Here is a 27,598-nt window from a genome sequence, read left to right as displayed (position 1 = left end):
CAGAGGACGAGGGGAGATAAACTGTTTGCTATTTGAGTTATTGATGAACGAAAGCCGCATTTCTAAAATTAAAGCACTCTGTAGGTTTGTGCACGTTGTGTGTTTGAAATGAATAATTCAACAGACCTTCATGACATTTTTTCAGCTTAAAGGGTTCATATCATACATTCCTTTCATCAGTTTTTCCCCCTGATGTCCACTTAAAATGTTAGTAAAGCTTTGAAATGACTAGGGACCTTGTTAAAATAAACTTTGACTTTTTGTTTCTAACTGCAGGATCCTTTAGAAGGATCTGCAGAATGGCAGGTGCTGCACACACTTAAGAACAGCACAACATTTGAAAGACACTTGTTAGTTTTGTGATGTTATAGCCTGGCTAACGTCAGACCTCTTTCTCATTGAGACGTAGTTTGGGAACCACATGTTAATTTTCTTGTATTTGAGGCATGGTTTACGAATGCCCAGAGCCGTTTATTGGGTGCTACGAATGTCTATCAAATGCGCCTGTACGTAGCTCATAGCCAATCGTTTAAATTATACCAGATGACATATGTATAGTGACAGAAATTCGACGAGGAAGAAGACGAAATAAACTTGCGTTCTAAACTACTTAGAACACTATCTAAGGCTGCATCGAAAGGTAACTTCGCATCTGCTGCCATGTTGGATCCATAGATATAAACAGACTGCTTCGGTGTGTCGCATAGACGTCGTCATCGTCTTGCTGCTCCATCCCCGTTCTGTGATTGGTCCCCTCGCTGAGGTGAAAATCTGGTCCATGGAATCCAGGCTGCCTAGCAGCGGGAATAAAATCGCGCTGCGCGCAAGGCAGCATGGGGAAACCCAGGCTAGTGATGTTATGGAATAAGAGCATATATTCTGCTTCATCCTCTGGTTTCTGATCACTGAATAGCCATGGTTGATGTTCAAAATTTGATTAGATGTATTAATGTTGGTCACATTTTAGATTAGGGTCAAATTCTAACTATTAACTAACTATTATGTATGACTTTTTCCTCAATTAACTCCCAGTAACTGCTTATTAATAGTTAGTAAGGTAGTTGTTAAGTTTAGGTATTGGGTAGGATTAAGGGATGTAGAATATGGTTATGCTGAATAAGGCATTACTATGTGCTTTATAAGCACTAATAAACAGCCAATATCCTAGTGATATGCTTGCTAATAAGCAACTAGTTAATCGTGAGAATTGGACCCTAAACTAAAGTGTTACCTTCGTCTGATGTCAAAAGTCAAAAGATCTCAGGATGAGCCTTTATTCACAGCATACCTTTTTTCTGTTTGCTGCATAAATGTTTCTATTTCTCAGCATAAATTATTTGTTTGTACTGGAAAGTAGGGCTATTATTCACATCCAAAATAAAAAGTTGTGTTTAATTAATATATGTGTGTGTACTGTGTATAATTATTTTGTATATATAAATACACACACATGCATGTATATATTTAAGATATTTATATATAAAATATTTATATTTACAGTATCTCACAAAAGTGAGTACACCCTTCACATTTCAGCAAACATTTTAGTATATCTTCTCAAGGGACAATACTAGAAATGAAACTTGGATATATTTTAGAGTAATCAATGTGCTACTTGTATAGCAGTATATATTTACTGTTCTCTGAAAATAACTCGACATACACCCACTATTGTCAAAAAAGCTGGCAAGTGGCAACAAAAGTGAGTACACCCGAAGTGATAATAGCTGTACGTCGTTTAACCATGAATAGCCACATGTCCTATTCATCATATTCATGTTTTTGTCTGCTTGACAGGACCATACAAATGTGTGTATCTTGTATTAGAGCAGTTACAATTTGTGCTCTGAGTACAATTCTCTCATACTGACCACTGGATTTTCAATATGGCACCTCATGGCAAAGAACTCTCTGAGAATTTGAGAATTAGAATTCAGAGCCGAACAGTAACGGAGTACATTTACTTGAGTATAGTACTTAAAGTCCGCGTGAACCGGAAGTTGCAAACGACTTTTCTCCAGTGCTGTGACGTATTTCCCAGTGAAAAGGAATATTGAACAGAGGGCAGGGTTTTACTCTAGCGCTCCTCCTCTCCATCTCTGCTCATAACAGACTAACGGTTTGAGGGGAGTGGTTAAGCGTTTCCCAACCCAAGTCCTTAAACCTACGTCATCAGAGAATTCCAGACCGGAAGTAAATTTTCAGACTTTGTTTTTTTTTTTAAACACCTTGGCACAAGACTAGTAATATGCGCTAACAAAGTAAATAGGGTCAATTTTGATTTCAGTTGGACTTTAAGTACAATTTTGAGGGATCTGTACTTTACTCGAGTATCATTTTTGGGGAGTACTCATGACTTTACTCAAGTACTTTTGAGAGGCAAATATTGTACTCTTTACTCCGCTAAATTTCTACCCATAACCCGTTACTTCTTCTAAAAAAAGGAAAAAAGAAAAATCTCGGAAACCCTCAATTTGTTGTTTCCCTCTCAAACGTGATTGGATTGTGCAGGCGCCACTGATTGGGACAGCCTATCAGCAATCACCTTCAGCTTTCCGCCAAAGTCAACTCCATGGTCAGATTTAGATAAGAGACGAAACCATGGACGAAACAATGGATGAAGACGCAGCAGGTCCATCCCGGGAATGTGCCAACCCGTGGCCCTACCTCGCCAGACTATTTCAATTTTCTGAACAAGTTAATGATAGTTTTCGCTTCAAGTGTTTGCTGTGTTTACTAATGTAAGCACTGGCAGTAGTAATGCAATATTTAGAACTTGTACTCTTGATACTCAAGTACTTTTAAAAACAAGTACTTCAGTACTTTTACTTAAAGGAATACTCCACCGTCTTTTCATATTAAACTATGTTATTCCCTTAACTAAGACGAGTTGATACATACCTCTCTCGTCTCAGTGCGTGCACTCAATCGCTCTGGCGCGCGGCGAAACTTTGTTCACTCAGTTCATTCAATACGGGCCAAGCAGAGAAGCTACCAAACACCTCCACGGTTTCCCTATTTAAACACAGTTACTCGCGTAGTGTAACTCGACCTAGGACGGTGACACAAACAAAACGTTGCGCTTTTCTAAGCGTGTAAAATGGATAACTATATTGTATGGCGGAATACCATAGCAAGTGCTTATGAGCACTTCGACTTGGCGGAGTAATATCTCCGCGCGCCAGAGCGATTGAGTGCACGCACTGTGACGAGAGAGGTATGTATCAACTCGTCTTAGTTAAGGGAATAACATAGTTTAATATGAAAAGACGGTGGAGTATTCCTTTAAGTAGACATCTGACTGTAGTACTTTTACTTGTACTTGAGTAAAATTTAGCAAGGGGTATCTGTACTTTTACTCAAGTAATGAAGCTGTGTACTCTGTCCGCCTCTGTTAGAATTGTTGCTCTCCACAAAGATGGCCTAGGCTATAAGAAAATCAGTAACACCCTGAAACTGAGTTACAGTTCTGGCCAGGGTCATACAGAGGTTTTCCAAGACGGGTTCCACCCGTAACAGGCCTCGCAAGGGTCAATCAAAGAAGTTGAGTCCTCGTACTGTGTGTCAGGTGCAGAAGCTGGCTTCAAAAAACAGATGCATGATTCCTGCTAGCATTGCTTTAGAGGTTGCAGAAGTGGAAGGTCAGCTTGTCAGTGCTCAGACCATACGCCGCAGTCAGTTTGCATGGCCGTCGTCCCAGAAGGAAGCCTCTTCTGAAGCTGGCTCACGAGAAAGCCCGCAAACAGTTTGCTGAAAGCAACCTTTCCAAGAGCACGAATTACTGGAACCATGTCCTGTGGTCTGATGAAACTAAGATAAACTTGTTTGGCTCGGATGGTGTCCAGCATGTGTGGCAACGCCCCGGTGAGGAGTACCAAGGAAATTGTGCCTACAATCAAGCATGGTGGTGGTAGCATCATGGTCTGGAGCTGCATGAGTGCTGCTGGTACTGGGGAGCTGCGCTTCATTGAGGGAAACATGGATTCCAACATGTACTGTGACATTCTGAAGCAGAACATGATGCCCTCCCTTCAGAAACTGGGCCGAACGGCATGATAACGACCCCAAACACACAACGCCAAGATGACAACTGCCTTGCTGAGGAAGCTGAAGGTGATGGAGTGGCCAAGTATTTCTCCAGACCTGAACCCTATTGAGCGCCTGTGGGGCGTCCTCAAGTGGAAGGTGGAGAAGCACCATGTGTTTAACATCCATCAGCTCCGTGATGTCATGTGAGTGGAAGAGGATCCCAGCAACAACCTGTGCAGTTCTGCTGAACTCCATGCCCAGGAGGATTAAGGCAGTGCTAGATAACAATGGTGCTCACACAAAATATTGACACTTTGGACACAGTTTTGACATGTTCACTTAGGGTGTACTCACTTTTGTTGCCAGCTATTTTGACAATAATGGCTGTATGTCGAGTTACTTTCAGAGGACAGTAAATATATACTGTGCTATACAAGCAGCACATTGAGTACTCTACATTATATCCAAGTTTAAGTCCTTATAGTATTGTCCCCTGAGAAGATATACTAAAATGTTTGCTTGAATGTGAGAGGTGTACTCACTTTTGTGAGATACTGTATATATAATATAAATTATATGTAAATATATACACAGTATATACATGCAAATATTTACATGCATGTTTGTGTATTTATATATACAATACAATTCTTCATTATTTTTTAAGCAAATAGGGTGAATCTTGATACATTTCACAGTGTTGTCTGGACTGGGCTGTCAGTCGAGTGTGTGCAGGATGGGTTATTATCGTGCCGGAAGACTTTAATGTCTCTTGGCCTTCCTGTTACGCTAGGTGACATTCCCTGGTCTCTCCGCCCTCCAGCGTCCGAGTCAGCACTCATCTCTTCTGAAGCAGACGTTAGCCTGTGTCTTTCAGTGTGATTGCATCAGCTTGCACACCTGCTTTTGGGTCTTTTTCTTATTGGACAGCGGATATGAACACCTCCTTTTAGAGCTCGTTTAATGTTTGTTTTATTTGTGTGGGTTGCTGGTTCTCTCTGATTCTCTGAGATTACTTTCTGCATCCTCGATGTTTACACATGAAGTTTCATCTTCTGCCATGGAGAGCGGTTTGATAGCATGTCTGCGTTATCTGTTTATGAGGTCCTGTGTTGGATAAAGGCAGAAGAGAATTTGATTCGGCTCTATTGGAGAAGCAGAGAGAGAGAGAGAGAGAGAGAGAGAGAGAGAGGAGAGAGTGATTCACTGCAACCATCTTGTGTTCCACTGCTGTTTAATGATGTCATAGTCAGCAGCTATGATTCCATAATGTTTTTAAAGGGAAAAAAATGGAAGAAATAAACGCATCAATATATCTATTCCTTATATGACCTTCTAGGGTCATAGTGCTGGAGCCTATCCCAGTTTCTTTTAGGCCAGTGGAAGGGGAAAGCACCCTGGACAGATGGTCAGTCCATCACAGGGCTCACACACACACACACACACACATTTTTGACTCTCCACTTCACCTAACCTGCACATGTCTTTCTTCCTTAAAAAATAATGAGACACCTTTGAATGATGTTTTCCTTACAGTTACAATGAAACTTTTAAGCTTCAAAGGGGATGCTAAAGCACCATATGTGTATTAATAAAAAAGAGTCCTAATGATTTGTGTGAACTTCTTTTAATGCTTCATCGCTGGTACTCTAGAATGCAGATGTTCAAGAACTGAATGGTTAACAAAACTGAATGTTATGAAAATCATTTGGTGCCAGTATTTTTATTGAAATCAATTCATAACCCTATTTATTTCAGTGTTTTTTATGAGAAACTATTGTTGTCATCAGCACCAGATGATGGGTGCAGTAATTATTTTCATATTTCAGATAAATCCACTCAGTTTTAGATTGCCTCTTGTTTAACCACTCACATTGAATTTGTTTATTTACTGATTCGATAAATGCATTAAAACAGACATGGTTTATAATAATGTGCTCAGACTTGACCTCCTTTCATTATCATCATAAAATAGATTTACTATAATGTTTTTACAACTGCACTGAAATGAAGACTTTTAATAACACTATGCGAAAGAAACTTCAGAGCATTTCATTGAGCTGTGTGATTCTATTGTGTTCTAGAACTCACTTTGAGGCCAGATCTTTCTAACTGCCACACTCCCATGGGCTGCCCGACCCTGCCAGGCTCTCCGGGGATGAAGATCTACATCGACCCCTTCACCTACGAAGATCCAAATGAAGCTGTCAGAGAATTCGCCAAGGAAATAGATGTCTCCACCGTCAAGATTGAAGAAGTTATTGGGGCAGGTGTGTGGTGTGTTTCTGCTACAGTATGTGTGCATGTGTAAATCCATGAATCACTTTATGACTTTTTAGAGCAAAAAGCTTTAAAATGGCATAGACATTTTGAATGCTATTGATATAACAGTTTTCAGATATAAAAAAACATGAATATTTAAGTTTTTAAACGTTTATTATTAAATAAGTAAAAAAATAAACATCTAATTAATCGCAATTTAATTTCACATTAAATTCGTTTGAGAAATGATCCCCAAAAGATCATTTAGGGCCCCTTTTTTAACAAGCGCATGGTCTAAATCGCAAGGCGCAAGTTCATTTATGGCGTGTGTCCGAATCCACTTTTGCTTGTGTAACGAGGGGAAAAATGGTCGGCGCGCCAGGCGCATGGTCTAAAAGGGTTGTCCCTATTCTGTTAATTGAGTAATGGATGTGTTTTTGGATTTACGTGCGTTAAACCAATCAGAGTCTCATCTCCCATTCCCTTTAAATGCCAGTTGCGCTCGTGCCATGGCAGATTCGCTATTTACATGAAGGAATTTGATAGTGGAAAGGCCGAAGCCGTCTCCAGAGCGCAAACGGAACTGCTCGTGTGCGAGGTAAAAGTGTGCAAACAGATCATATACTGGCAAGCCGGATTTCACCACATTGTGTGTCCCTGTGTGTTTAATTAGCAAAGTGTTTGCGCGTTGTGGACCCGCCTATAGGCGCACATTACTAACGCGCTCTTTAAATAACAAAATATATATATATATTGTGCCATTGACTTTAGACCAGGTTTCAGTTGGTCAATGGCGCAGTCTATTTCTGTTGCCTCAAAATAGCAGCGTGCCAACAATGCGCCAGAACACACCTCGTTTTCAGACCAGCATGCCCATGGGCACACAAATGGGCACAAATGCATTTGCTATTTAAACAACGTGGCGCAGGACATGAAAATGATAACTGCGTCGGACTGAAACTAGGAAAAAACACTTGCATCGCGCTTGGCGCTGCATTGCGCCGCATTGCGCCGGGTGTGTGACAGGGCCCTTAAAGTCATTATTGTGTTAAATGAGGAAAGCATCAAATATACATTACAAAAAGTAGCTTTAGAAAGAAATATCTGATTTAATTCAACATATAATTTATTACACATAAACATTTATGCTACAACGGCCATGTTTTCTTTTCTTTTTTTTTCATTCTTTTTTTCAGAAGCTACATCTGAATTGGTATTTAGATATATTTACAGAACAAAACAGTTTGGTTACCAACATTCTTCAAAATATATTTTATTATGTTCTGCAAAAGAAAGAATGTCATACAGGTTTAAAATGTGATGAGGTTGAGTAAATGTAAATAAACAGAATTATCCCCAAATATTTATTTTTTTAGTGGAATGATTCTCTAAATAAGAAACCAATACTGCCAATTGCTGGCGATAAATGTCTATTGTATAGCCATTGAGTTATTTATTCATTTGATTCTTTCAAGCGGCTGATTCATTCAGGAATGAAGTAAATGACTCTCTTTACGAATGGGCCATTGAATCATTGGTTCACCCGACTGATTCTCGTAAAACTCGTATTCATTACACACTGTGTAAATGTTGAAATTAACATTAACAAAGATTAATAAATGCTCTATAAGTGCAGTTCATTATTAATTAATGTAAACTAATGTAGTAAACTAATGTTAACTAATGAACCTTATTGTAAAGTGTTACCATATGATATATATATATATATATATATATATACAGTATATACAGTGTTAGACAGGGGCTTTTCTGGGACAGATTTGAAGCACTTATACCTCTCTGAACTTTTATATACCCTCAGTATGTCTGCATTTACTCACAAACACAAGAAAGACACACAACACAGCATCCTGAAGGTCTCTGCTCTTCTTCTCGTCTCTTTGCCGACTCATGGTGGAGACAAGTTATGACTCACAGTCTGCTCTGATGCAGAAAGCTCAAGTTAATCCACTGATGCACCTCATATGGATTTCACACAGATCATAACAAATACTCTCAACCTTTTAGCACTAAAACTCAAATCAAAGTTGATAGAGTTTCTCTTTAACCTATCCCTTACTATTTTTTCTTGAGTTATATTGATTTTATAACACTTCTGGCGCCATATAAATAATCGAGCTTGGTTTTGTTCCAAAGTTGCTTCTAGTGAAGTTATTGTTTGCAACCTGGGGTTTAGTGACATGCGTAATGTCAGAATGAACCCAGTGACTCAATCATGAGTCACATCCACATGGTTGGGAGCTGCAGTTTTTGTGTTAACAGCCCAAATCCTTAACATTTAAGCTACCACATATGAACTGTTTGAATAATTTTGGAGGTTCATTTGGTAACTATATTTTTAGTTCTCTAGAGTTAACAGTAGTCCAGTCCCAAGCTAAGGCACTGCCCCAAATTGCACACTTCATATGGACTTTCAGTCTTGTGGACTTCACAATGGCTGCCACATGTCCGTTAAGTCCATGAGACTGTAGGATGTCCCATTTAGTCATTTTAGGTTTCAGAAGGGTTCTCATGAGTGCCCCTTTGTGGTCGAAATGCGGCCTTGATGCACACTTTTGACTCCTTTCCGACAGTCAAAGCAGTGTTACGTCACAAAGGTGCGGACTCAGAGGAAGACCTCGAGTGTTTAGGGTGCCATTCAGGACAAGGCCTAACTCTATTGGTTGAGCCATGTTTAAAAGTTGACATTGTTTGCCACATTGGTTTACTTAGCCTACAAATGGTTTACTTAACATGGAAAAGTTCAGCTTGATTAAATCCTGAAATTCAGCGATAATACTCTCAATTTTTTATTTAAACTTTGGGACTTTTAAGGCTTCTTTGTTTGCTATTTGCTTTAGAAGTTATGTAACATCCGAATTCACTTGGATTGACCAATACAGAAACTTTTTTGCTGAATCACTGAAGTTCATTTTCAATAGGGGTGGTTCGTTTTAAGGATAAATTCAAGTAAGTACATAAGTGATTCTCCTTCATGCAGTTAAACAATATAACTTCTCAAATTCTGACTTTCAATCATTGACATATTTCCGACAGCTTTTGTTTTTGGGAATCCAATTTGCAGTCTAATTTATTGATTCATAGATCTTTCTACTCCTCCAAACATTCACATTCCTATCCATTGAATTGTGAAAGTTTGAATCTACTGTCTTTTAGTTATGAGCTTGGATCTTTAACCACTTTATTGTTTTTATGGTCTAAATACTCTCCCACTCATTCTTCCTCTCTTTGCGCCCCAGGTGAGTTTGGGGAAGTATATAAAGGTCGACTGAAACTGCCTGGAAAACGAGAGATCTACGTTGCCATCAAAACACTGAAGGCGGGTTATTCTGAGAAGCAGAGACGCGACTTCCTGTCTGAGGCATCAATCATGGGGCAGTTTGATCACCCCAACATCATTCGCCTTGAAGGCGTGGTCACCAAAAGCCGGCCGGTCATGATCGTCACAGAGTTCATGGAGAACGGGGCACTCGACTCTTTCCTTAGGGTAAATGCAACATCCAAAACAAGCACACACTCTCTCTCTCTCTCTCTCTCTCTCTCTCTCTCTCTCTCTCTCTCTCTCTCTCTCTCTCTCTCTCTCTCTCTCTCTCTCTCTCTCTCTCTCTTTTCTTTCTGTTTCATTCTTTCCCTCTGGCATGGAGAAGTACACTGCTTAATCGATGTTCAGCCCGTTTTTTTCAATCTCATGGATTGGTTCTCCCTAGCTTTGATCTGGTGCCGCAATAAAGGTTCTCTTTGAAGTCAGCTTAAAAATCCACCACATCCGAGTAGCGTCACCATCGATCCACACCCCCCCACCCCTGTTTGTTATCGTGCATTCAGTTCAAAGCTTTCACTTGCGCAACATGGCGACTGTGTACAGAAGTTTCGAAGGAATTGAAATGTCCCCCACTATGTGCTGTAAACATATTTTAGACAGCTATTGATGAAGAGTGTTAAACACAAATGGTGCTCAAAAAAATAAAATCAATTTGTTTATTTCATGGTTGTGCAAATACTTTATTATAATAATTTTATAAAAAAAAAGAGTTTGCCTTTATTAAAATTATCATTTTATTTAATGAACATGTTTCTAAAAGTACATCCATGTATCAGAACGACTTTCAGCTGTTTGATTTCATGCTAATTGCAACAGCCCTTATTCAAGGGTACAGTGGATATCTATCTGTCTATCTGTCTATCTGTCTATCTATCTATCTATCTATCTATCTATCTATCTATCTATCTATCTATCTATCTATCTATCTATCTATCTATCTGTCTGTCTGTCTGTCTGTCTGTCTGTCTGTCTGTCTGTCTGCCTATAAATTACATTAAGTTTGTTACATTTAAATTTTAATTGGAGTTCTACATCCTGCTTGCTATCCCTATTCAAATCCAACTCAGTCAAGGAACTGAACTGAAATTTTAAAGGGACTCAGTTCAGTTCTGAATGGTGCTCAACTCTGATTGTAACCCTAAAGTCTGATTGGTTGATACAAATTTCCTTCTAGAAACAAGTATGTTGATCCTAGAACATGTCCTACTTGTTAAGCTTTTTGAACTAGAGTGAAACAGAAATAGATGCTAACATTTTTCAGTAACCAACAGATAGAACCAAAAATGTGTACAACACCGAAAGCTCATTTGATTGAGCTTTGACATATTGGTGAATGTCATGTGATTGTGTTGTGTGGTAGCAAAACGACGGGCAGTTCACGGTGATCCAGCTGGTGGGGATGTTGAGGGGAATTGCTGCAGGGATGAAGTATCTGTCGGAAATGAATTACGTCCACCGAGACCTGGCTGCCCGCAACATCCTGGTCAACAGCAACCTCGTGTGCAAGGTGTCGGACTTCGGCCTATCCCGTTATCTGCAGGAAGACACCTCTGACCCCACCTACACCAGCTCACTGGTAAGACTTTGTCAGACTCACCACTTCATTTTAACTGAAGATAGTAGGTGCGATGATTGGCACTTTTGCTTGAAATAATTGAAAAGACAGGTATACTGTACGTCATTTACATTTTTTGGTTTTATTTTCTCATTCTTATCTGCTTTATTGTCTTTTATTTCCTAAAATGTCTCCAGAATGAAACAGTGCATTGTCTCCCTGACAGCACATGACCATTTCCTGAAAAAAAAATGCATTTAAATTCTGTATGTGATTGAACAAAGCCAAGTGACTGGACTTCCAATAGCCTGTCTCCCCAAATGGAGTGCTTAGACTTCCAGATTTCTCTATTATGTATCATTAATAGGCATCCAAGGCATCATTAGCCCTCCTGTGCTGCAGATCTTTAATATTAATATGAAATACTATTTTCTCCTGCCTCCTTAAAGACTCTCTATTCAGAGCACTGTGATATTTCTGGTACCGTGGATTCACCACGTTGGTAATTATCTGGGTTTACTGATAATTCATTGTCTTGTTCCGTCTTATCAGACCCTGTTATGATTTCTGTATTAGGCTAGTTTCGGAGGAGCTGGTACATTGACAGTCACACTTTTAGCAGGGTCAACCATTTCAATGCATAATTCCTCTGCACTGCAGAAAAACAGCCCTAGGTCACATCCTTTATTGAACGTGTTTTAAATTCACTTCAGACCTCTCATCGAAATGTCCCATGCATTGTAAGCAAACAATTTCATCTTTTACACTCGGGTGGTTCCTCGGCGCTGGTGATCAGAGATGTGAGGCGGATGATAAGGAGACGAGACAACAGACAGGGAATATTTAGCTAACGTTTTGTCTCTCTTGAAACGTGTGAAAGCTCATTAAGCCCCAAAGGCAGCCGCCATTCACAAACAGGATGTCCTGTGGTGACTGTTGATTGACAGGGATATGCGGCAAAGGTGTGAACTGGGGTGCGATACTGATGTGACATCTCTGTCTTCCTTACTGATAGAGGGAGAATTTAATTACCCCCCAGGGTTTTTTGGGGGGCATTTTTGTTCACTTGTCAACATTTTGTGCCCTTTGTTTGTTAGCCTGGTTTAGGTCGATAAAATTATACGACATAATCTATCCATCTATCCATATTTCTGATCTATCTGTCTGTCTGTTTGTTTGTCTGTCTGCCTGTGTGTCTGTGAGTCGGACATAGTAGTTGTAGCTTGACCTTTCTCTTTACTGAGTTATTTGCATTGGGGAACGTTGACACCAGTCACGTGAAAGGGAATTCAGTGTTTTGTTCCATTGATGGTGCTGTAGAATTTATCCAAGGATTCACAGAAGACATGAAGGTTTAAGTTTCTGTGATGTGATTAACACACAAATACACACACACATCCATCCATGCAGTGCTGATCTTTCAGGTTGTTTGACTATGTTGCTTCATCTGTCACTCTGTCAACTCTTTCACCAATTAATCACTCTCTGCGTCCAATATCACTGTTTTATCAAAGGACACAGGCTTTCCCATCAAGCATCTATCTCCCTATCTTCCCATCTATCTGTCTATATGTCTGTCTGTCATTATTTCTGTCTGTCTGTCTGTCTGTCTGTCTGTCCATCCATTCGTCTGTCCATAACTGGATTGAAAAATGTAATACCTAAACAGCTCAGTCACATTCAGTCATTCAGTCTGGACACACAGTACAGTACTGTACCGGACTCTTAGGATGAGACATTTGTAAGTATGTCTGCCCATCTGTCTTCCTGTCACATGGACATTTTGCTTTTTAAATTTGTTTTCAGCTGATTTATGTACTGTGTCTAACTTGAAGATAGCACAATCTTGTTCTAAAACACACAAACTAGCCAGTGAGTTCCTCGTCCAAAACTGGAGGATTCCTGGTCTTGAAGGAGATGATATAGAAAAGGGAGTGGAATTGAAAGTGAAGAAATAAAGAATTGTCCCTCACTTTCTCAGCATGAACACAGACTTCCCTCTTGCTGTCAGCATGACAAGTGCAGTGGCTGTGTGCTGTAAATGGAAAATAAAACTATTTACACTGAGGTGGGATCTGAATGTGTGACACCCCCTCACCCTGCCACCCTCCTCTCTGTCACTTTCTGTTTCCCTCTTCCTCTTCCTCTCCATTCCGAGGCATGCCAGATTGTGGAATGTGACATGCTCATTCTCTCTTTCATGTTTATTCACTATTTCCAATTCCTTCAGTGTCTTCAGTTGTGTTCCCACACTTGTCTTCTCAGTTCCAGGTGTTAAAGTCTGATGTCCTTTAGCATCTCGTGCAATTGCATAGTCTTGTTTAGCCAGACTTTTGCCTGTTAGTGTCAAGAATTGTTCACATTACAACTTATTCTGGCCAAGAACTGTCACTTAAACTAGTTCAAACTGCCCAACTTGGTTTGCTGGCAGTGGAAATTGGCCTATGACACAAAAAAAAGCCATCTGACCATCAAAAACCAGTTGTCTGGTTGTGTTGCATCAGTGTTGGCAACTGTTGCTCCTGTAGCTCAAGCAGTAGAGCTAGTATTTGTGTTGAAAAGAGAATGAATGACCTCACCACCATCAGAGTTAGTACATGAGTCTGTTCATCTGCTAAAAAATATCTTTGTAAGAACAAAAATGCATCTGTGTGTGTTTGATGTAGTCTGAAGTGTCACAGGTACCTAAGCCAATATAAGCCCATCAGTTATTACATTCCCTGTCTGAATGTGTGTGTCAGTCCCCTGTGCAGTGCAGCTGAGAACAACAAGTGTGCTCATTTTATGCTTCTTAATCTTCCCTGATCTCACAGCAGCTTGCTTTGAACAATTCTAATAGTGTAAAACAGCATTTAGATGGAAAGTCTCAAGGTCACTATCACAGAGCCAGATTCATTCTGAATGAATGCTGATTTATGCTTTCATTTATGCCAAGGCATACGTTTTTGTTAGAACCTTAAAGTAACACTAGATTTTGTGTTGTTATATATTTTATTATTCTAAGTGGATGCTTGAATGTTGCTCGGTGTTTTTTTAGTGTGTTCTTAGTCTCGAATAGCCAGACCTTCAGACTGACGGCAGAAAGTCTGGACTCTGGAATAATCACAGTTCCTTTTGTTCTGCGTCATGTTTTAGGGGTGTGAAAATGTAACGTCGATGTCCCTACAATAACAGACCGGTGTGTAAAACTATTGGGCCTATTTTACTTTAATTAGATTTTGAAAAGCGCTCATTGTCACAGTTGCAAACACGTCACTGTTCTTCTTCCATGAGGGGGTTTGGCATAGCAGCATTTTTGTTTTCAGGCGGACCGTTAAAGAACGTGACACACGCGTCTGAGACTAGTTTGCTCTAGGTGGTTGCTGGGTGGCTTTCAGGGTGTCCTGGGTGGTTGGTAGGATATGATGTTGGGGGTTATTGTTCCAAGGGGGGTTTTGGTTGTTGGCCAGGATGTTGCTGGGTGGTTGTTACTACTGTAGTATGCTGTTCTAACAACCAACTAGCAACATTGCAGCAACCACCCACAACACCAGCTAGCATCATCCAAGCAGCCACCCATGAAACCCATTCTGGCAACCATCCAGTTGCTATATGATGCTGGGGGTTGTGGTTGCAAGAGAGGTTCTGGTCGGTTGCCAGGAGAACACTGGGTGGTTGTGGTTTGTGGTTGGTTGCCAGAATGTCACTGGGTGGTTGTTAGGGTTTTACGGGTGGTTGCTTGGACCTGGTGTTGTGGGTGGTTTCTTGGATGTTCTGGGTGGTTGCTACAATGTTGCTAGCTGGTTGTTAGATTGTTCCCAGGATGTTGTTGGGTGGTTGTGAAGGTGTTCTGAGTGGATTCTTGGAGCCCTATGATATTCTGGTCCCTAATTATGCCTTGTGTGTTTTCTTCAATGCATGGTTTGGGGATTTTCATTAATTTTATTGCTAATAACAGTAATTGTACACCTCTCCTCAACAAGACACTCAATTCCAGGTATTCCCTATGTCCACAGTAGGGCCAAGTTACACTTCAACCCCAAAAATACATAAGTACAAGCAGTTGTAAAACTGTTGTTTGCCCTTTTAGTGTGTAATTTGTACTGCAGCATTTTTTGTGATTTATTTTAGTCAATATGAACTATCAATTTAGTCTCAATTTCCTGCATGGGTTTATGCAGCCTTGACTCTTGCCTCTCTTGTAAAATGTTGACTGTGAGCAGATTGGTTATCAAGTTATGGAGGATATCAACACCATTTTACCACACAGCTGTCCTCGGCTGTCATTATTTAAACATGAAATCTGCCCTTTGACCTGCAGCATGGGCACGGTGCCATGTGAGAGACTTGATCCCAGTGAAAACAGTTCACAGTGGCGTACAAGTGCTGTTTCATTTAAGCACAAAGAACTCTTAAGAGAAAAAGAAAGAGTGAAAGGGAAAAAAAACTTAACCTGGTTATGAAAGACAAGGTCATAATCTAATATTAAAAATCCTGAATGGGAAATTGAAAGGAACGGATGATAAAGGATTAGGTGAGCGTGGTTTAATTTGTACTGTCCCCGTTGGGTGTCTGGGCGGTGGCGGGGTGGTACGGGACCGGGAAGAGGGGGCGAAAGGTTAGATACGCACGGTTAGCCTACTGCTATCTGAACCAGCTCCCCTGACGTCTGATTTGCCTGCTGATGTTATTGCAGCACAATTTGGACTGGAATTTGAAATTAATGTAAGTGAAGGAGATATAAGCAAATTAGATCTGTGAGGCCCACAGAGAAAGCGAATGGCCACGGGTTATAATTTAAAAGCAGTTAGACAAGGTGATCTAGTATTCATCAATTTTGAAGCATTGGTTTGTTGACATCTGTGTGAGATGGGGATGGATGGTGGACCTTTTATCAAAGTATGAGTAATTTTATATCATTGTATATATGTTTTGTGTTTGGTTTGTGTTACACCACTCTATATTTTTGCATTACTTCATGTTTTGTCATCAATCTCACTTGTAAGTATTGTAAAGTAGATAGACAGACAGTCTCTTTTCTCTTCTGTCTTTTTAGATATTTCACAGATCTGCTGTAAATTTATGCTGCTGCCATCTTGCCTCATGCAGGCGCATTTCCAATGCAGATTGTTTGTGTTTGGGACATTAAACACAAGTGGTGCGTCTTTCTTCTGCAGTTGTTCAAGTGTTGTTTGCTGTGTGCATGTGCTGCTCTGAGGGACAGATCTTCATTGTTCTGTCAGACTGCAGCTCATATCCGAAACAGAACTATCCGAAGAGCTCATTTCCAAAACTATAACTATAAATGTTGTATAAAAGATATACCACATTATTATATTTGCTCTGACTTTTCATTTTTCAGTGATTCACCTATTTATTTTCAAACACTGTCATTGGTGAAAAACAGTGCCGCTTTTGGATTTACAATTAATGGATAAGTTCTGTTTTGTTCACACTACATGGATTCAATGTTCAGTGTTTATGTGCTTCATCTGTATGGTGACACCTCTCGAGACAGAAAACGGTCAGGGAAGGTGACCTTAAGGCTGTTGTATGTAGGTTCATTCCATCTTTTATTGAAATCGATGAAGATGAAATTGAGTCTTTCGGGTCACTAAACACAAAGGTCAGGAGAAAGTTCAAGCACAAATGGTCATCCAATCCCTCCAATCATTCATATATTTTTTTCATTTGATCATCCACATGTCAAGATTATGTAATCTTATGTTGGGTTGTTGTACTTTCATATATTTATGTGTTTTGTTTTCCATCCACGAGAACACTGAGCAAGAGTTGCATTTAAAATGAGAAATCCCCCCCCACAAGCAGAGACATCATGCACGACATTTGAATTTATTTTTCCTCTTCTGCAAGTCACTGCAATATTTCCTGTTTTTTTTTTTTGTTTTTTTTTGAAACTACATTAAATTGTCATTTAAAAACTGTCAATTTGGTGGGCTAAGGTGCTGGAAAATTCCCTTATATTAACTTATATTAAAGTAGAGACCCCAGTCGTTTCTAAAGACCGGAGTGCAACCAATATAAGCAACCACACTGCAACTTGCTAAAAACCATTTAGGACAAATGAACTGCATAGCAACGCCCTAGCAATGACCCACATTGTGTCTTGGCAGCATGTTTTGCGCTGGTAAACACTGGTATTTTATTTATAAAATATAAAAATATTAGTTTAATTATTGTCACTTTTTAAGTGACACTGGAATATAATTTAAGCATGTGGTTTCTCAAACCACTGTGTGTGTGTGTGTGTGTGTGTGTGTGTGTGTGTGTGTGTGTGTGTGTGTGTGTGTGTGTGTGTGTGTGTGTGTGTGTGTGTGTGTGTGTGTGTGTGTGTGTGTGTGTGTGTGTGTGTGTGTGTGTGTGTGTGTGTGTGTGTGTGTGTGTGTGTGTGTGTGTGTGTGTGTGTGTGTGTGTGTTTTGTCATTGTTTGTGCGGGTGGGTGTGTGAGGTAAATCTTTCAGGTGAAACAGACACAAAGGTGAAACAAACCACTGTCAATTTTAATCAGTGAGACACACAAATATAGCCTCAGGTAGACCAATTACAGACAGACACCCTCCATGGATGAGACTAGGCCCTCCTCACAAACACACACATGCACTATTGTGTGTGTGTACTGAAAGAGAAGAAAATGTTTTGTATGGTGTTTTGTAAAGCAAAAATAATTGAATTCAGTCGTGTTGAATTTTAAAAAATGCAAATGCAGCCCATTGTTTGCAATTATTTATAGCTGCAGTGGATATAGAACTCAGTGAGTCGATATGATCCCGTTGCTTATTTGTTATGTTCAAACAACATACTTCCCAGCTGTCCATGTGAACGTGATATATTTTTTTTATTGGATGGTTGTGTACATAAATGTTATGTAGAGTAACATGGATTCCTGCAAAATTCTACAAAATCAATCCACATGACAGCTCCCCATTTAAATCTCATGTTTTTGTTTTTTTCCTCAGGGTGGAAAGATCCCTGTGAGATGGACCTCGCCTGAAGCGATCGCATATAGGAAGTTCACTTCTGCTAGTGACGTCTGGAGTTACGGGATCGTCATGTGGGAGGTGATGTCTTTTGGCGAGAGGCCCTACTGGGACATGAGCAACCAAGATGTAAGTTTACATTTTACAAAGAACAGAGAATTAGCTCTCTATAACTGGCTTTGAGACACACTTGCCCTGAATCTTGGGGGCAACCCTATATTATATTATATTATATTATATTATATTATATTATATTATATTATATTATATTATATTATATTATATTATATTATATTATATTATATTATATTATATTATATACTTAGTCCACTTTATATTACATTATTATGTTATATTTTCATATTGATTTAATAATAATAATAACAATAATGGTAATTATTAATAGTGGTAGTATGAGTAGTGTTGTTGTTGTGGTTGTTGTTAGTATTATTATAATTTATTAATAGTATAAAATAATAATATTGATGAATATTTTAATCATAATGACTAATATAATCATGATGAATAATGTAATCATGATGAATAATATAATATAATATAATATAATATAATATAATATAATATAATACTAAACTCGTTGTGTTTCATCATAACCTTTTATGGTAACCTGTGATGGCCAGTGATTTTTGCAATATGTAAGAGAAAAGTGAGGCTGTTGGTCCTCACTATGCATTCTTGATGTATATAAAGTGTATTGCAAATCGCTCTCAGACCCCTGAAACAAACACTGAGACCTCCCTAAGTCTCATTGCCTTTCAAAAATCATACTGCAATGCTCTTCTGGCTTCTGGACTTCCATCATGTGCAACTAAACCTCTACAAATGATTCAGAACGCTGCAGCTCGTCTCGTCTTCAACTAGCCAAAAGGGCCCACGTCACTCCTCTGTTCATCTCTCTGCACTGGCTACCACTCGCTGCTCGCATCAAGTTCAAGGCATTGACGCTTGCTTACAGATCTATCACAGGCTCAGCTCCCTCCTACTTTCACTCGCTCCTACGAGTCTACATCCCTACCAGAAGTCTACGATCAGTCAATGAGCGACGGCTCGTGGTTTCATCACAGAGAGCCAAAAAATCACTCTCCAGAACATTCTCATTCACGGTTCCATGCTGGTGGAATGATCTCCCCACCCTCATCCGGAATGCAGAATCCCTGACAACATTCAAAAGACAACTGAAAACCCATCTCTTCCGTGAGCACTTAACCTCATAAAAAAAAAAAAAAACCTTTCCTTTTCCTTTAATCCTCCCTTGTCTGGCTTATGCTACTCTGAGCAATGCCTGAACTTTGTATTTTGAGCACTTCTTGCATTGTTTTTGCCTCTTCACAATGACTCGCTTAATTTAGTCCTAATTTGTAAGTCGCTTTGGATAAAAGCATCTGCTAAATGACTAAATTTAAATGTAAATGTCAATCTCATTGGCTCTGATGTTCACTGCTTTGAGTCCTTTTACCTCAAAGTCTTTCTGCATTCAAATCCTCCAGCATGTGCGTTTCAGTGCAGACAAAAGTTTTTTTCTTTTCTTCTGTTTGTATTGTGAATACAGCGCAGGCTCTCTTGGCATTTTCAGAAAACCCTGCCAATGCAAACATAAATTCCCCAAACCATTTAGCATCCAGTTAACACATCAGAGATGCAAAACGAACCCTGAGGAACTTGCGACCGTAATTGCTGAACTCACAACTATAAAAAAATAATTGAGCATTCAAAGATTCAGAACATTCAGATCAAAGAAAATAAATTGAAGAAAATAATTACTCTCTATGTACTTTCTGTACATACTTGCATGTACTTTCTTTTCCCAAAGATTGTATCCATTGAAAATCATATTGTTGAATATTCACGAAAACCGTCTTATGAAGGACTATAAAGCTGTCTAATTCTGTTGTACAAAGTGTTTAACATCACATGACATGCACCAAAAACAAACCAAAAGAGCCCCCATGTCATTCTCTCAGACGCAGAAGAGCCGCCAAGGGTAAAGTTGTGAATGAGGTGGATAATGTTGTTTCTGCCTATCACACTTCATTATCCAATCTTCTAGAGTTTTTAACAATAATCCAATCCCTTATTAACATAAAACTATCATATCAGCATAATGAAACAGCAGGACATCTGCAGTGCTCAGAGTCCACATCTCTCTGCCATCATGTGGAATATGTTTAGGTGAAAAGCGGCCGCTGTGGAGGGAGCATAGAGTTGATTGATCCTCAAATATTTAGATTCATGTTTATGCAAACCAGAGCTCAGAATTGGTATGCAGAGGATAGACCATGTTTGTTTGTTCATTTGATGTTTGCTTGTGTCAGATAGAATCAGTGAGAGAGGAATATGGGAAGAGAGTCCAGTGTTTGAGGAGGATAGAACGACAGATCACAGTTAAAGATTAATGATGTTCACTTGTTGTTTGTGTGTCATGTTGCGGCCTCTATGCAACAAAACAGAAACATGAGGGTATTTATGTGAGATAAAACAATAGTGTGTGCTTTTGGATCTTTTTTTATGATATGGTATTATTTAGTTCTTATTATTTAAAGGGATAGTTCATTAAAAATTAAACTTCTGTCATCATTTACTCACCCTCAAGTTGTTCCAAACCTGTATTAATTTCTTTCTTCTGATGAACACAAAAGAAGATATTTTGAACAATGTCGGTAACCAAACAATTGATGGGTTCATTCGTTTAGAGTTTTTTTTTTTTTTTACAAAGAGTTTCATTTTGGGGCTTTATACTTGACATACTTGGCTTTTCAACTGAAAACACGAACAATGGCGATTTGGATGCATGAAAAATTTAATAAAATGTTAACAGAGTTTCGGCTCTGTTGTTCATACAAAAGATTTGACTCAAAATATTTGTTCAATTATTCATTCAGTGACACTTTGTCACGAGTTAGTCATGACATTATTTACTTAGTAATCATTTATTGCATAGAAATCATTTATTTAGAGTTTTTATCCTTACATTTTTTAAAATTTGCATGTTTATGAATCCACTATGAAACTAGCATATGCTTCCCCCACAAATGAAAACAAAGCAATTAATGACAATATTATCTGTGTGTGTGTGTGAAGGTGATCAACGCCATAGAGCAGGATTACAGGCTGCCGCCCCCCATGGACTGTCCCACTGCTCTCCACCAGCTGATGCTCGACTGCTGGCAGAAAGATCGGAACGCTCGGCCACGCTTCACAGATATCGTCAATACACTCGACAAACTCATCCGTAACCCCACCAGCCTTAAAGCAGTCGCCAGTATACCCACTATGTGAGTCCAACAAACTCATCATAAAAGTATTTAATCTTTATACCAATGTGGGAACCTTAAATTATGTTAAATGTAACACAACTGTTTTTGGTTTTTTTAAAGAAATTAACATTTTTATTTAGCAAGCATGCTAATGCTGTTCTTTTCGAACTTTTAAACTATAACAGTTTCCACAAAAAAATATGAATTAGCACAACTGTTTTCAACATCACCAAATCAGCATATTAGAATGATTTCGGAAGGATCATGTGACACTGAAGACTGCAGTAATGATGCTGAAAATGGAATTTTGCCATCAAATGAATCAGTTATATTTTACAATATGAAAACAGAAAACAGTTATTTTAAATTGAAGTAATATTTCACATTATTACTGTTTTTACTGTTAATAATAAATGCATTAAAAATAAATGCAGTCTTGGTGAGCATACAAGAGACTTTCAAAAACGTTAAAAAGTCTTACCAATCTCAAACTTTTGAATGATAGTGTAAATCCTGTAGGCTAGCCCGAAACAAACTCTGAACATTTGGCATTTTTACATAATAAATATATTAATATTTAATATTTCATACATAATTATTCCACATATTAAGCTGTTTTCATTCTGGGAAAAACAGGATAGGTCCCCACAGTGTTGGTCCCTACAAAGACTGCAACTCTGACACCTAAGGTTGGGTCATTTGATTCCTCTACTCTCCTGAATCTCACTCTCTCATTCTCCTCCACCAGTCCGTCCCAGCCGTTGTTGGACAGGTCCATCCCAGACTTCACCACCTTTAGTTCTGTAGAGGACTGGCTGGCCGCTGTCAAGATGTCTCAGTACAGAGACAACTTCCTCAACTCTGGCTTCACATCCCTACAGCTGGTAACCCAGATGACTTCAGAGTGAGTTTAAAGTTTGATGTGTTTATACAAATAGTCAACCAGCTAACTGCAACTTTATTTCTCGTAATTACAACTTTTAATCTCACATTTGCTATTTTTTTCTTATCACATTTTCCTGATATTTTTTTCACTCTGAGTTGGAAACAGGCTTTCATAGATCACAGTTAACATCTCTGAAAACGCATTATGTGTACCACAGTTATGCATCTTATTCAGCCGTTCTGTCATATTATTGGTTTGTTTTAGATGATGTCTAATACTCTGTGAGTTCTGCCTGTGTGAAGGCTTATTAAAGCTGGTTTCAGATTTCCAGACAGCACATTGATCACAGAATGTGGGGTGGTCAGATAGCTCCACAAATGTGTTAAACATCGATTTCTAAACCGTACAGTAGGATTAGTGCGTATCGCTGAGGTGTGTGCGCATGTGTTGACTTGTTTGATTCGCTATCGAGCGAACAGGTGGATATGCTGTTGATGATGTTTAAAACACATCTCCTGGTGGTTTGTTCGTGGCGGGAAGCAGACTGTGAGGTGTAGCGTCTCTGACGCTCTGATTAATGCAGCCGGCGCTCACAGAGAGGGTCTGTGCTTAATTAGCAACATAAGTACGAGCCCACGCATAAACAGAAAGTTAAATGCAAGCGGCTTTCATGTGCTAATGCTGTTTGCTCTCACATCTATAAACCTGTGGGGGCTCTGTGCTGTTCCTCTCTCTCTCTGTGCTGTTTCAATGGTTCGTATATTGATAGTACACAGTGTCCTCATTCAGAATAAAAGCTTCTCTCTGAAAATAGCGGAGTAAATTGAGCGTTTATTCAGAGTTACTCTTTTGTCTTTGTAATTTAGAGGTGGCAATGAAACGGTCACCTAAAATCGCATGCTGTGACAGACCCATCTTGATCTTACTTGGCCTTTTGGTGTACTGACCGTTTTTCTACAAACATGAAGAGGTGCTTGTCAAGAGTAGCTTAGGGAGTGAATCTTTTCTTGCACAATCTGGCAAACTGCTTTTAGAGTATTTCAGTACCACTGCCAGAGTAATAGTAATTAACCAAGTTCGTTAGCGTGGATGATAATGAAGAACAGTGACAACAGGCAGATGTGTGATAGCAAAGTGATCAACCTTTTTATTATTAATATATGCAGAGACATCTACATTCAAACTGAGTATTTTAAAGGGGAAAAAAATGCTATCAATGTAAACGCCTTAAAACTGAATATAAAGAAGTGAGAGACAAATAAATAAATAAATTCAGAAGTAAATGTACTACGTTACTGTCCACCTCTGCAAATATGAACATTGTCATACCCATTACCATGCCAAACTCTCAGAGAGTTTCCATGTCAGAAATAAGCTAAACACAGAAGCTCAAACGTACGTGAGTGACGTGTTAGAAAAAAAACTCATTCACAAATGAACATTAGAGCATTTTCTTTTCCTTTTAATCCCGCCACCGACTGCATGACACCTGCATGACAGCTGACGTAAAATAAAGGATCGGGCTTAGTATAGCCACTACCGATCAGTTAAAAAATGCTTAATTGGCCCTGATTAAGCAGCTCGTCCCGATCCATAATCTTCAACAGTGTAATTAGATTACTCTCGAAAAAGTATTGCATTACTTATTACTAATTACTTCTTAAATCCTATACTCGACCAGCTGAATAATACAACGACTGACATGAAAGTGCTCTTTTTGTTCTTTTAAATAATATAAAATTGCATAATTTATTCTTGAACTGACCAAAGTATTTAAAGGGAGAAGGTTATATGAAAAACATACATTTTACCATTTGATGTTACATTTTGATGTAACTTAAATCCACTATTGTTTTAAATGGAATTGTTCTGTCGTCTATACAGTATTCAATGGAATTACATTAGTAGTAACTGCAATTAAATTACAGTAATTAATCACTTAGTAATGCATTACACAACACTGATTGCAACTCATGTTAACTTTTAGAATCTCATTCTATCTATATCAGCTCATGTGCACAGCCTCGAAATATTAGATTTGGGCCACATGTAGTTGCGGTGTGAATGTAGTTTGAGCATCAACCATTGTGCAACGATAACCGCTGCCTCTTTAGCTTGGGAAGATGATGTTAAAGTATCATACGTTGGTATGTGTGTCCCAAAAAATAACTGTAGGTATGCATTCTTGTGTTCACAGGGACCTGTTGAGGATAGGTGTGACTCTAGCCGGCCATCAGAAGAAAATCCTCAACAGCATTCAGTCCATGCACCCGCAGATGTCTCAGTGCCAGACGGGCACTGCGCTGGCATGACTACAGGGGGCGCCTGACGACGGGCCGGGCAGCTTGCGGAAGAATTACCAGCGGGCGAGCCCAATCCCATCGGAGCGCGCCAGAATAGAGACTATCATCCTGATCTGAGAACGTGTTTCAGGAGAAGAACCATTATCCCATATCCAACAGACAAGATCAGAACAGTACCAGACCCATTGGAACTCCCAGGACGTCTGTTAACCTGTCGACTGTTTGTGTCTTTGGGCTACATTTACAGTATAGGGAAAACTGGAGAAGCAGACTCTTTGTCCTCTTTTCGTCATTGTAATTCCGCTTTAGTTATCTTCACGACGCTATTCCAATTCTGAGACGTCTCGCATCATTTTCTACAAGGTTGTATCGTTCTTCTTTTTTTCCACTATAAACCTTCTTTCGCCACTGCTTCCCACTTACATTACCTGTCGATTTTGGTATGGCTGACGTTGCCAAAGGACATGCTGTATGCCTGCGTCCCATCCCCTGGCCGTACGAGCGTAAATGATGTATATCTTTAAATAAACACGAGTATATCTTCAGAGTAAACCTTCATATTGAAGGTGAAGTGTAACGGACCTCCTTGTAAATACACTCTTCTTCCGCTTGCTTTTTTGGCAATGTTGCGCATTGGAACAGAACCACGGATTCTGCAGGACACGAACTCGCTCACAAGAACAATCTGGGATGAACTCTGACGCTGTCGATGTTGTGTAAATATCAGTTAGTTGTGTATAAACTAGCGTTAAAAAGAGATACTTTAGGTGAAAAAAGCTACGCATTCAGGCCACTAAACAGTGTTTATTGTAGGTGTTTCCACGCTGATGAGCACTTACGTGTACAGCTTTTCTTTCTTCCACCTCTTCTTCTTCTACTTCTTCTAGTCGTTCTTGTTAGTTTTGTGTCAGAGTGTTTGAATGCGTCGACTAGCGTTGGGAAGGTGTGTCGTCACCTCCTAAACTAGCTGGTACACTTAAATGTAGTTTCACTGTTAATAAGCTGTACTAATGTTGGTCTTACAGGGTCTTTAAAACCGCTAATCTGTTTCCAAGCAAGTGTTTACATGATAAGCAAATGAAAAGGTTGCAGGCAGGAAACGAAGAGACTCGCACAACCGCTGTCCTTCACCACTTTTATCATGCCGAATCACTCTCTCGGCTCCAGATGTTTCCAGATGACATTGCTAAATGCGGTACATGTTCTTTCGTGTCACCAGCTCTCCATTTAGTTGTGTGTGTGTCTGGATTGAACATCTGTGTGACCCTTTATGAACAGATGCCTAACGCCACCCCATTGAGCACATTCTACTTAAGCAGTCAATGAAGCACTGGGTAACACACACACACACACACACATACACACTGTTGTCAGCTTTGGGCTGTTCTTTTGGTTGCCATTGAGAAATAGCATCAGCCGATTAATTTATAATAATAATAATTTTTAATAATTAATTATATAAAATAATTATTATTATAGGTAAAACTATACCAAGTTAACATTAGTTAATGCTTTAGGTACGTATGAACAACCAACAGGACTTTTTTTAAAGCATTTATTAATCTAGGTTAATGTTCATTTCTAAAAATTCTAAATCATTTTACCATTTCAAGTTGAATAAATGAATATGAACACTGAATAAACATGGATTATCAATGATCCAGTGTATTTATTAATTAACCTAGAGGAAAAGGCTGATCATTGTTCATGATACTTATTGTATGAACTAATGTTAATGAATTGAACTTTTTTTTAAATGTTACAAATACTATTATTAATATTTTATTTGTATAGCACCTTTCCATACATAAAATGTGCTTCATAATTCAAAATGAAATAACATTTTAAAGGAATAGTTAAAATTATCCCATAATTTACCCTCAAGCCATCCTAGGTGTATATGGTTATATCCTAGTTATATTAAACATTATACTGGCTCTTCCCAACTTTGTAATGGCATTGGATAGTGTTCAGTTTTGAAGCCCCAAAAAGCACATCCATCAACCATAAAAGTAATCCATTTGATTCCAGTGGGTTAATAAATGTCTTTTGCATTTAAATATCCATATTTAAAACTATAATCACTGGCAACGGCCGTACGCTCATTACGCTCAGCGGAAGGGTGACCTCTGACCTGATGTAGCACGTAGCTACTCTTCTCTTATATCGAAATCCTCTGACATTTTTCTTTAAAACTTCTTGTTTTAGACGTCTAATTTGTTTAGCTTGTCTTGCTCTACCCTCTGTGCTTCCACATTCATCAATTCTCAGCTAAGCTGACGCTACGCCCATGTCATGTGTCGGGTCAGAGGTCACTCTTCAGCCGGAACTGGGCTCTCTTGTGAATGCGCGTACAGACATTTTTCTTATAAAAATCCAGAAGGCATTTTTTAACCCACTGGAGTCATATTGATAACTTTTATGATTAATGGATGAGCTTAAAAAACTCTGCCTTATTTAATATAACTGTTGTGTTAGGCTTAAAGAAGAAAGCCATATACACCTACGATGGCTTGAGGGTGAGTAAATTATGGGATAAATGAACTATTCCTTTAAGAAAATAAAAAAGCAATACATGAAAAAAGTAAAGTGAGTAAATTCAAACTGAGTAAAACATGAGTAAAAAACATGAGTAATAAGCATGTGAAAAATGTGTCATTTAAATGTTAAATGCAGACCCTTAAACACTCAAAAAGCCAACATAAAAATAAATTTCTTCACCAGGGTTTTAACATTTTGAAAAATTGGGAGCTTGTCTAATCATTGTGTGCTGTAAATATTGTTGGCTTTTATCCTCATTGGATGAAAGTGTCTTATAAATGAATACATATAAATGCAATTTGTAAAAGGTTCCAGATTTTAGGGTCATAATGACTAAAAGCACCTCCACATGCTCTCATGAGGGTTAGCGTTAAAGGGCCCTAAAGTGTGATTTGAAACAGTAAGGTTTGTAAAGGTTAGCACCTCC

The 27,598-nt window shown here is 38.9% G+C and overlaps 1 protein-coding gene across 1 annotated transcript in view; it reads left to right on the top strand.

The window, feature by feature from the left end:
• ephb1 (EPH receptor B1) overlaps positions 1-25,174 on the top strand; it is a gene marked incomplete at its 5' end in the record, with an annotated part of 246,297 nt that extends 221,123 nt beyond the window's left edge. Inside the window, 7 exons of the mRNA XM_081375455.1 lie at positions 6,114-6,299; positions 9,552-9,799; positions 10,995-11,210; positions 18,146-18,295; positions 21,266-21,459; positions 22,190-22,345; positions 24,525-25,174. Of these exons, the coding sequence (XP_081231581.1) occupies positions 6,114-6,299; positions 9,552-9,799; positions 10,995-11,210; positions 18,146-18,295; positions 21,266-21,459; positions 22,190-22,345; positions 24,525-24,639 (1,265 nt within the window). The 3' untranslated portion in view covers positions 24,640-25,174. The remainder of the gene's footprint in view (positions 1-6,113; positions 6,300-9,551; positions 9,800-10,994; positions 11,211-18,145; positions 18,296-21,265; positions 21,460-22,189; positions 22,346-24,524) is intronic.
• Between the last annotated feature and the right edge of the window lie 2,424 nt (positions 25,175-27,598).

Source organism: Scardinius erythrophthalmus (assembly GCF_964197995.2).
Source record: "Scardinius erythrophthalmus genome assembly, chromosome: 9".
Classification (NCBI taxonomy): domain Eukaryota; kingdom Metazoa; phylum Chordata; class Actinopteri; order Cypriniformes; family Leuciscidae; genus Scardinius; species Scardinius erythrophthalmus.
This window is presented reverse-complemented; position numbering and strand designations above follow the sequence as displayed.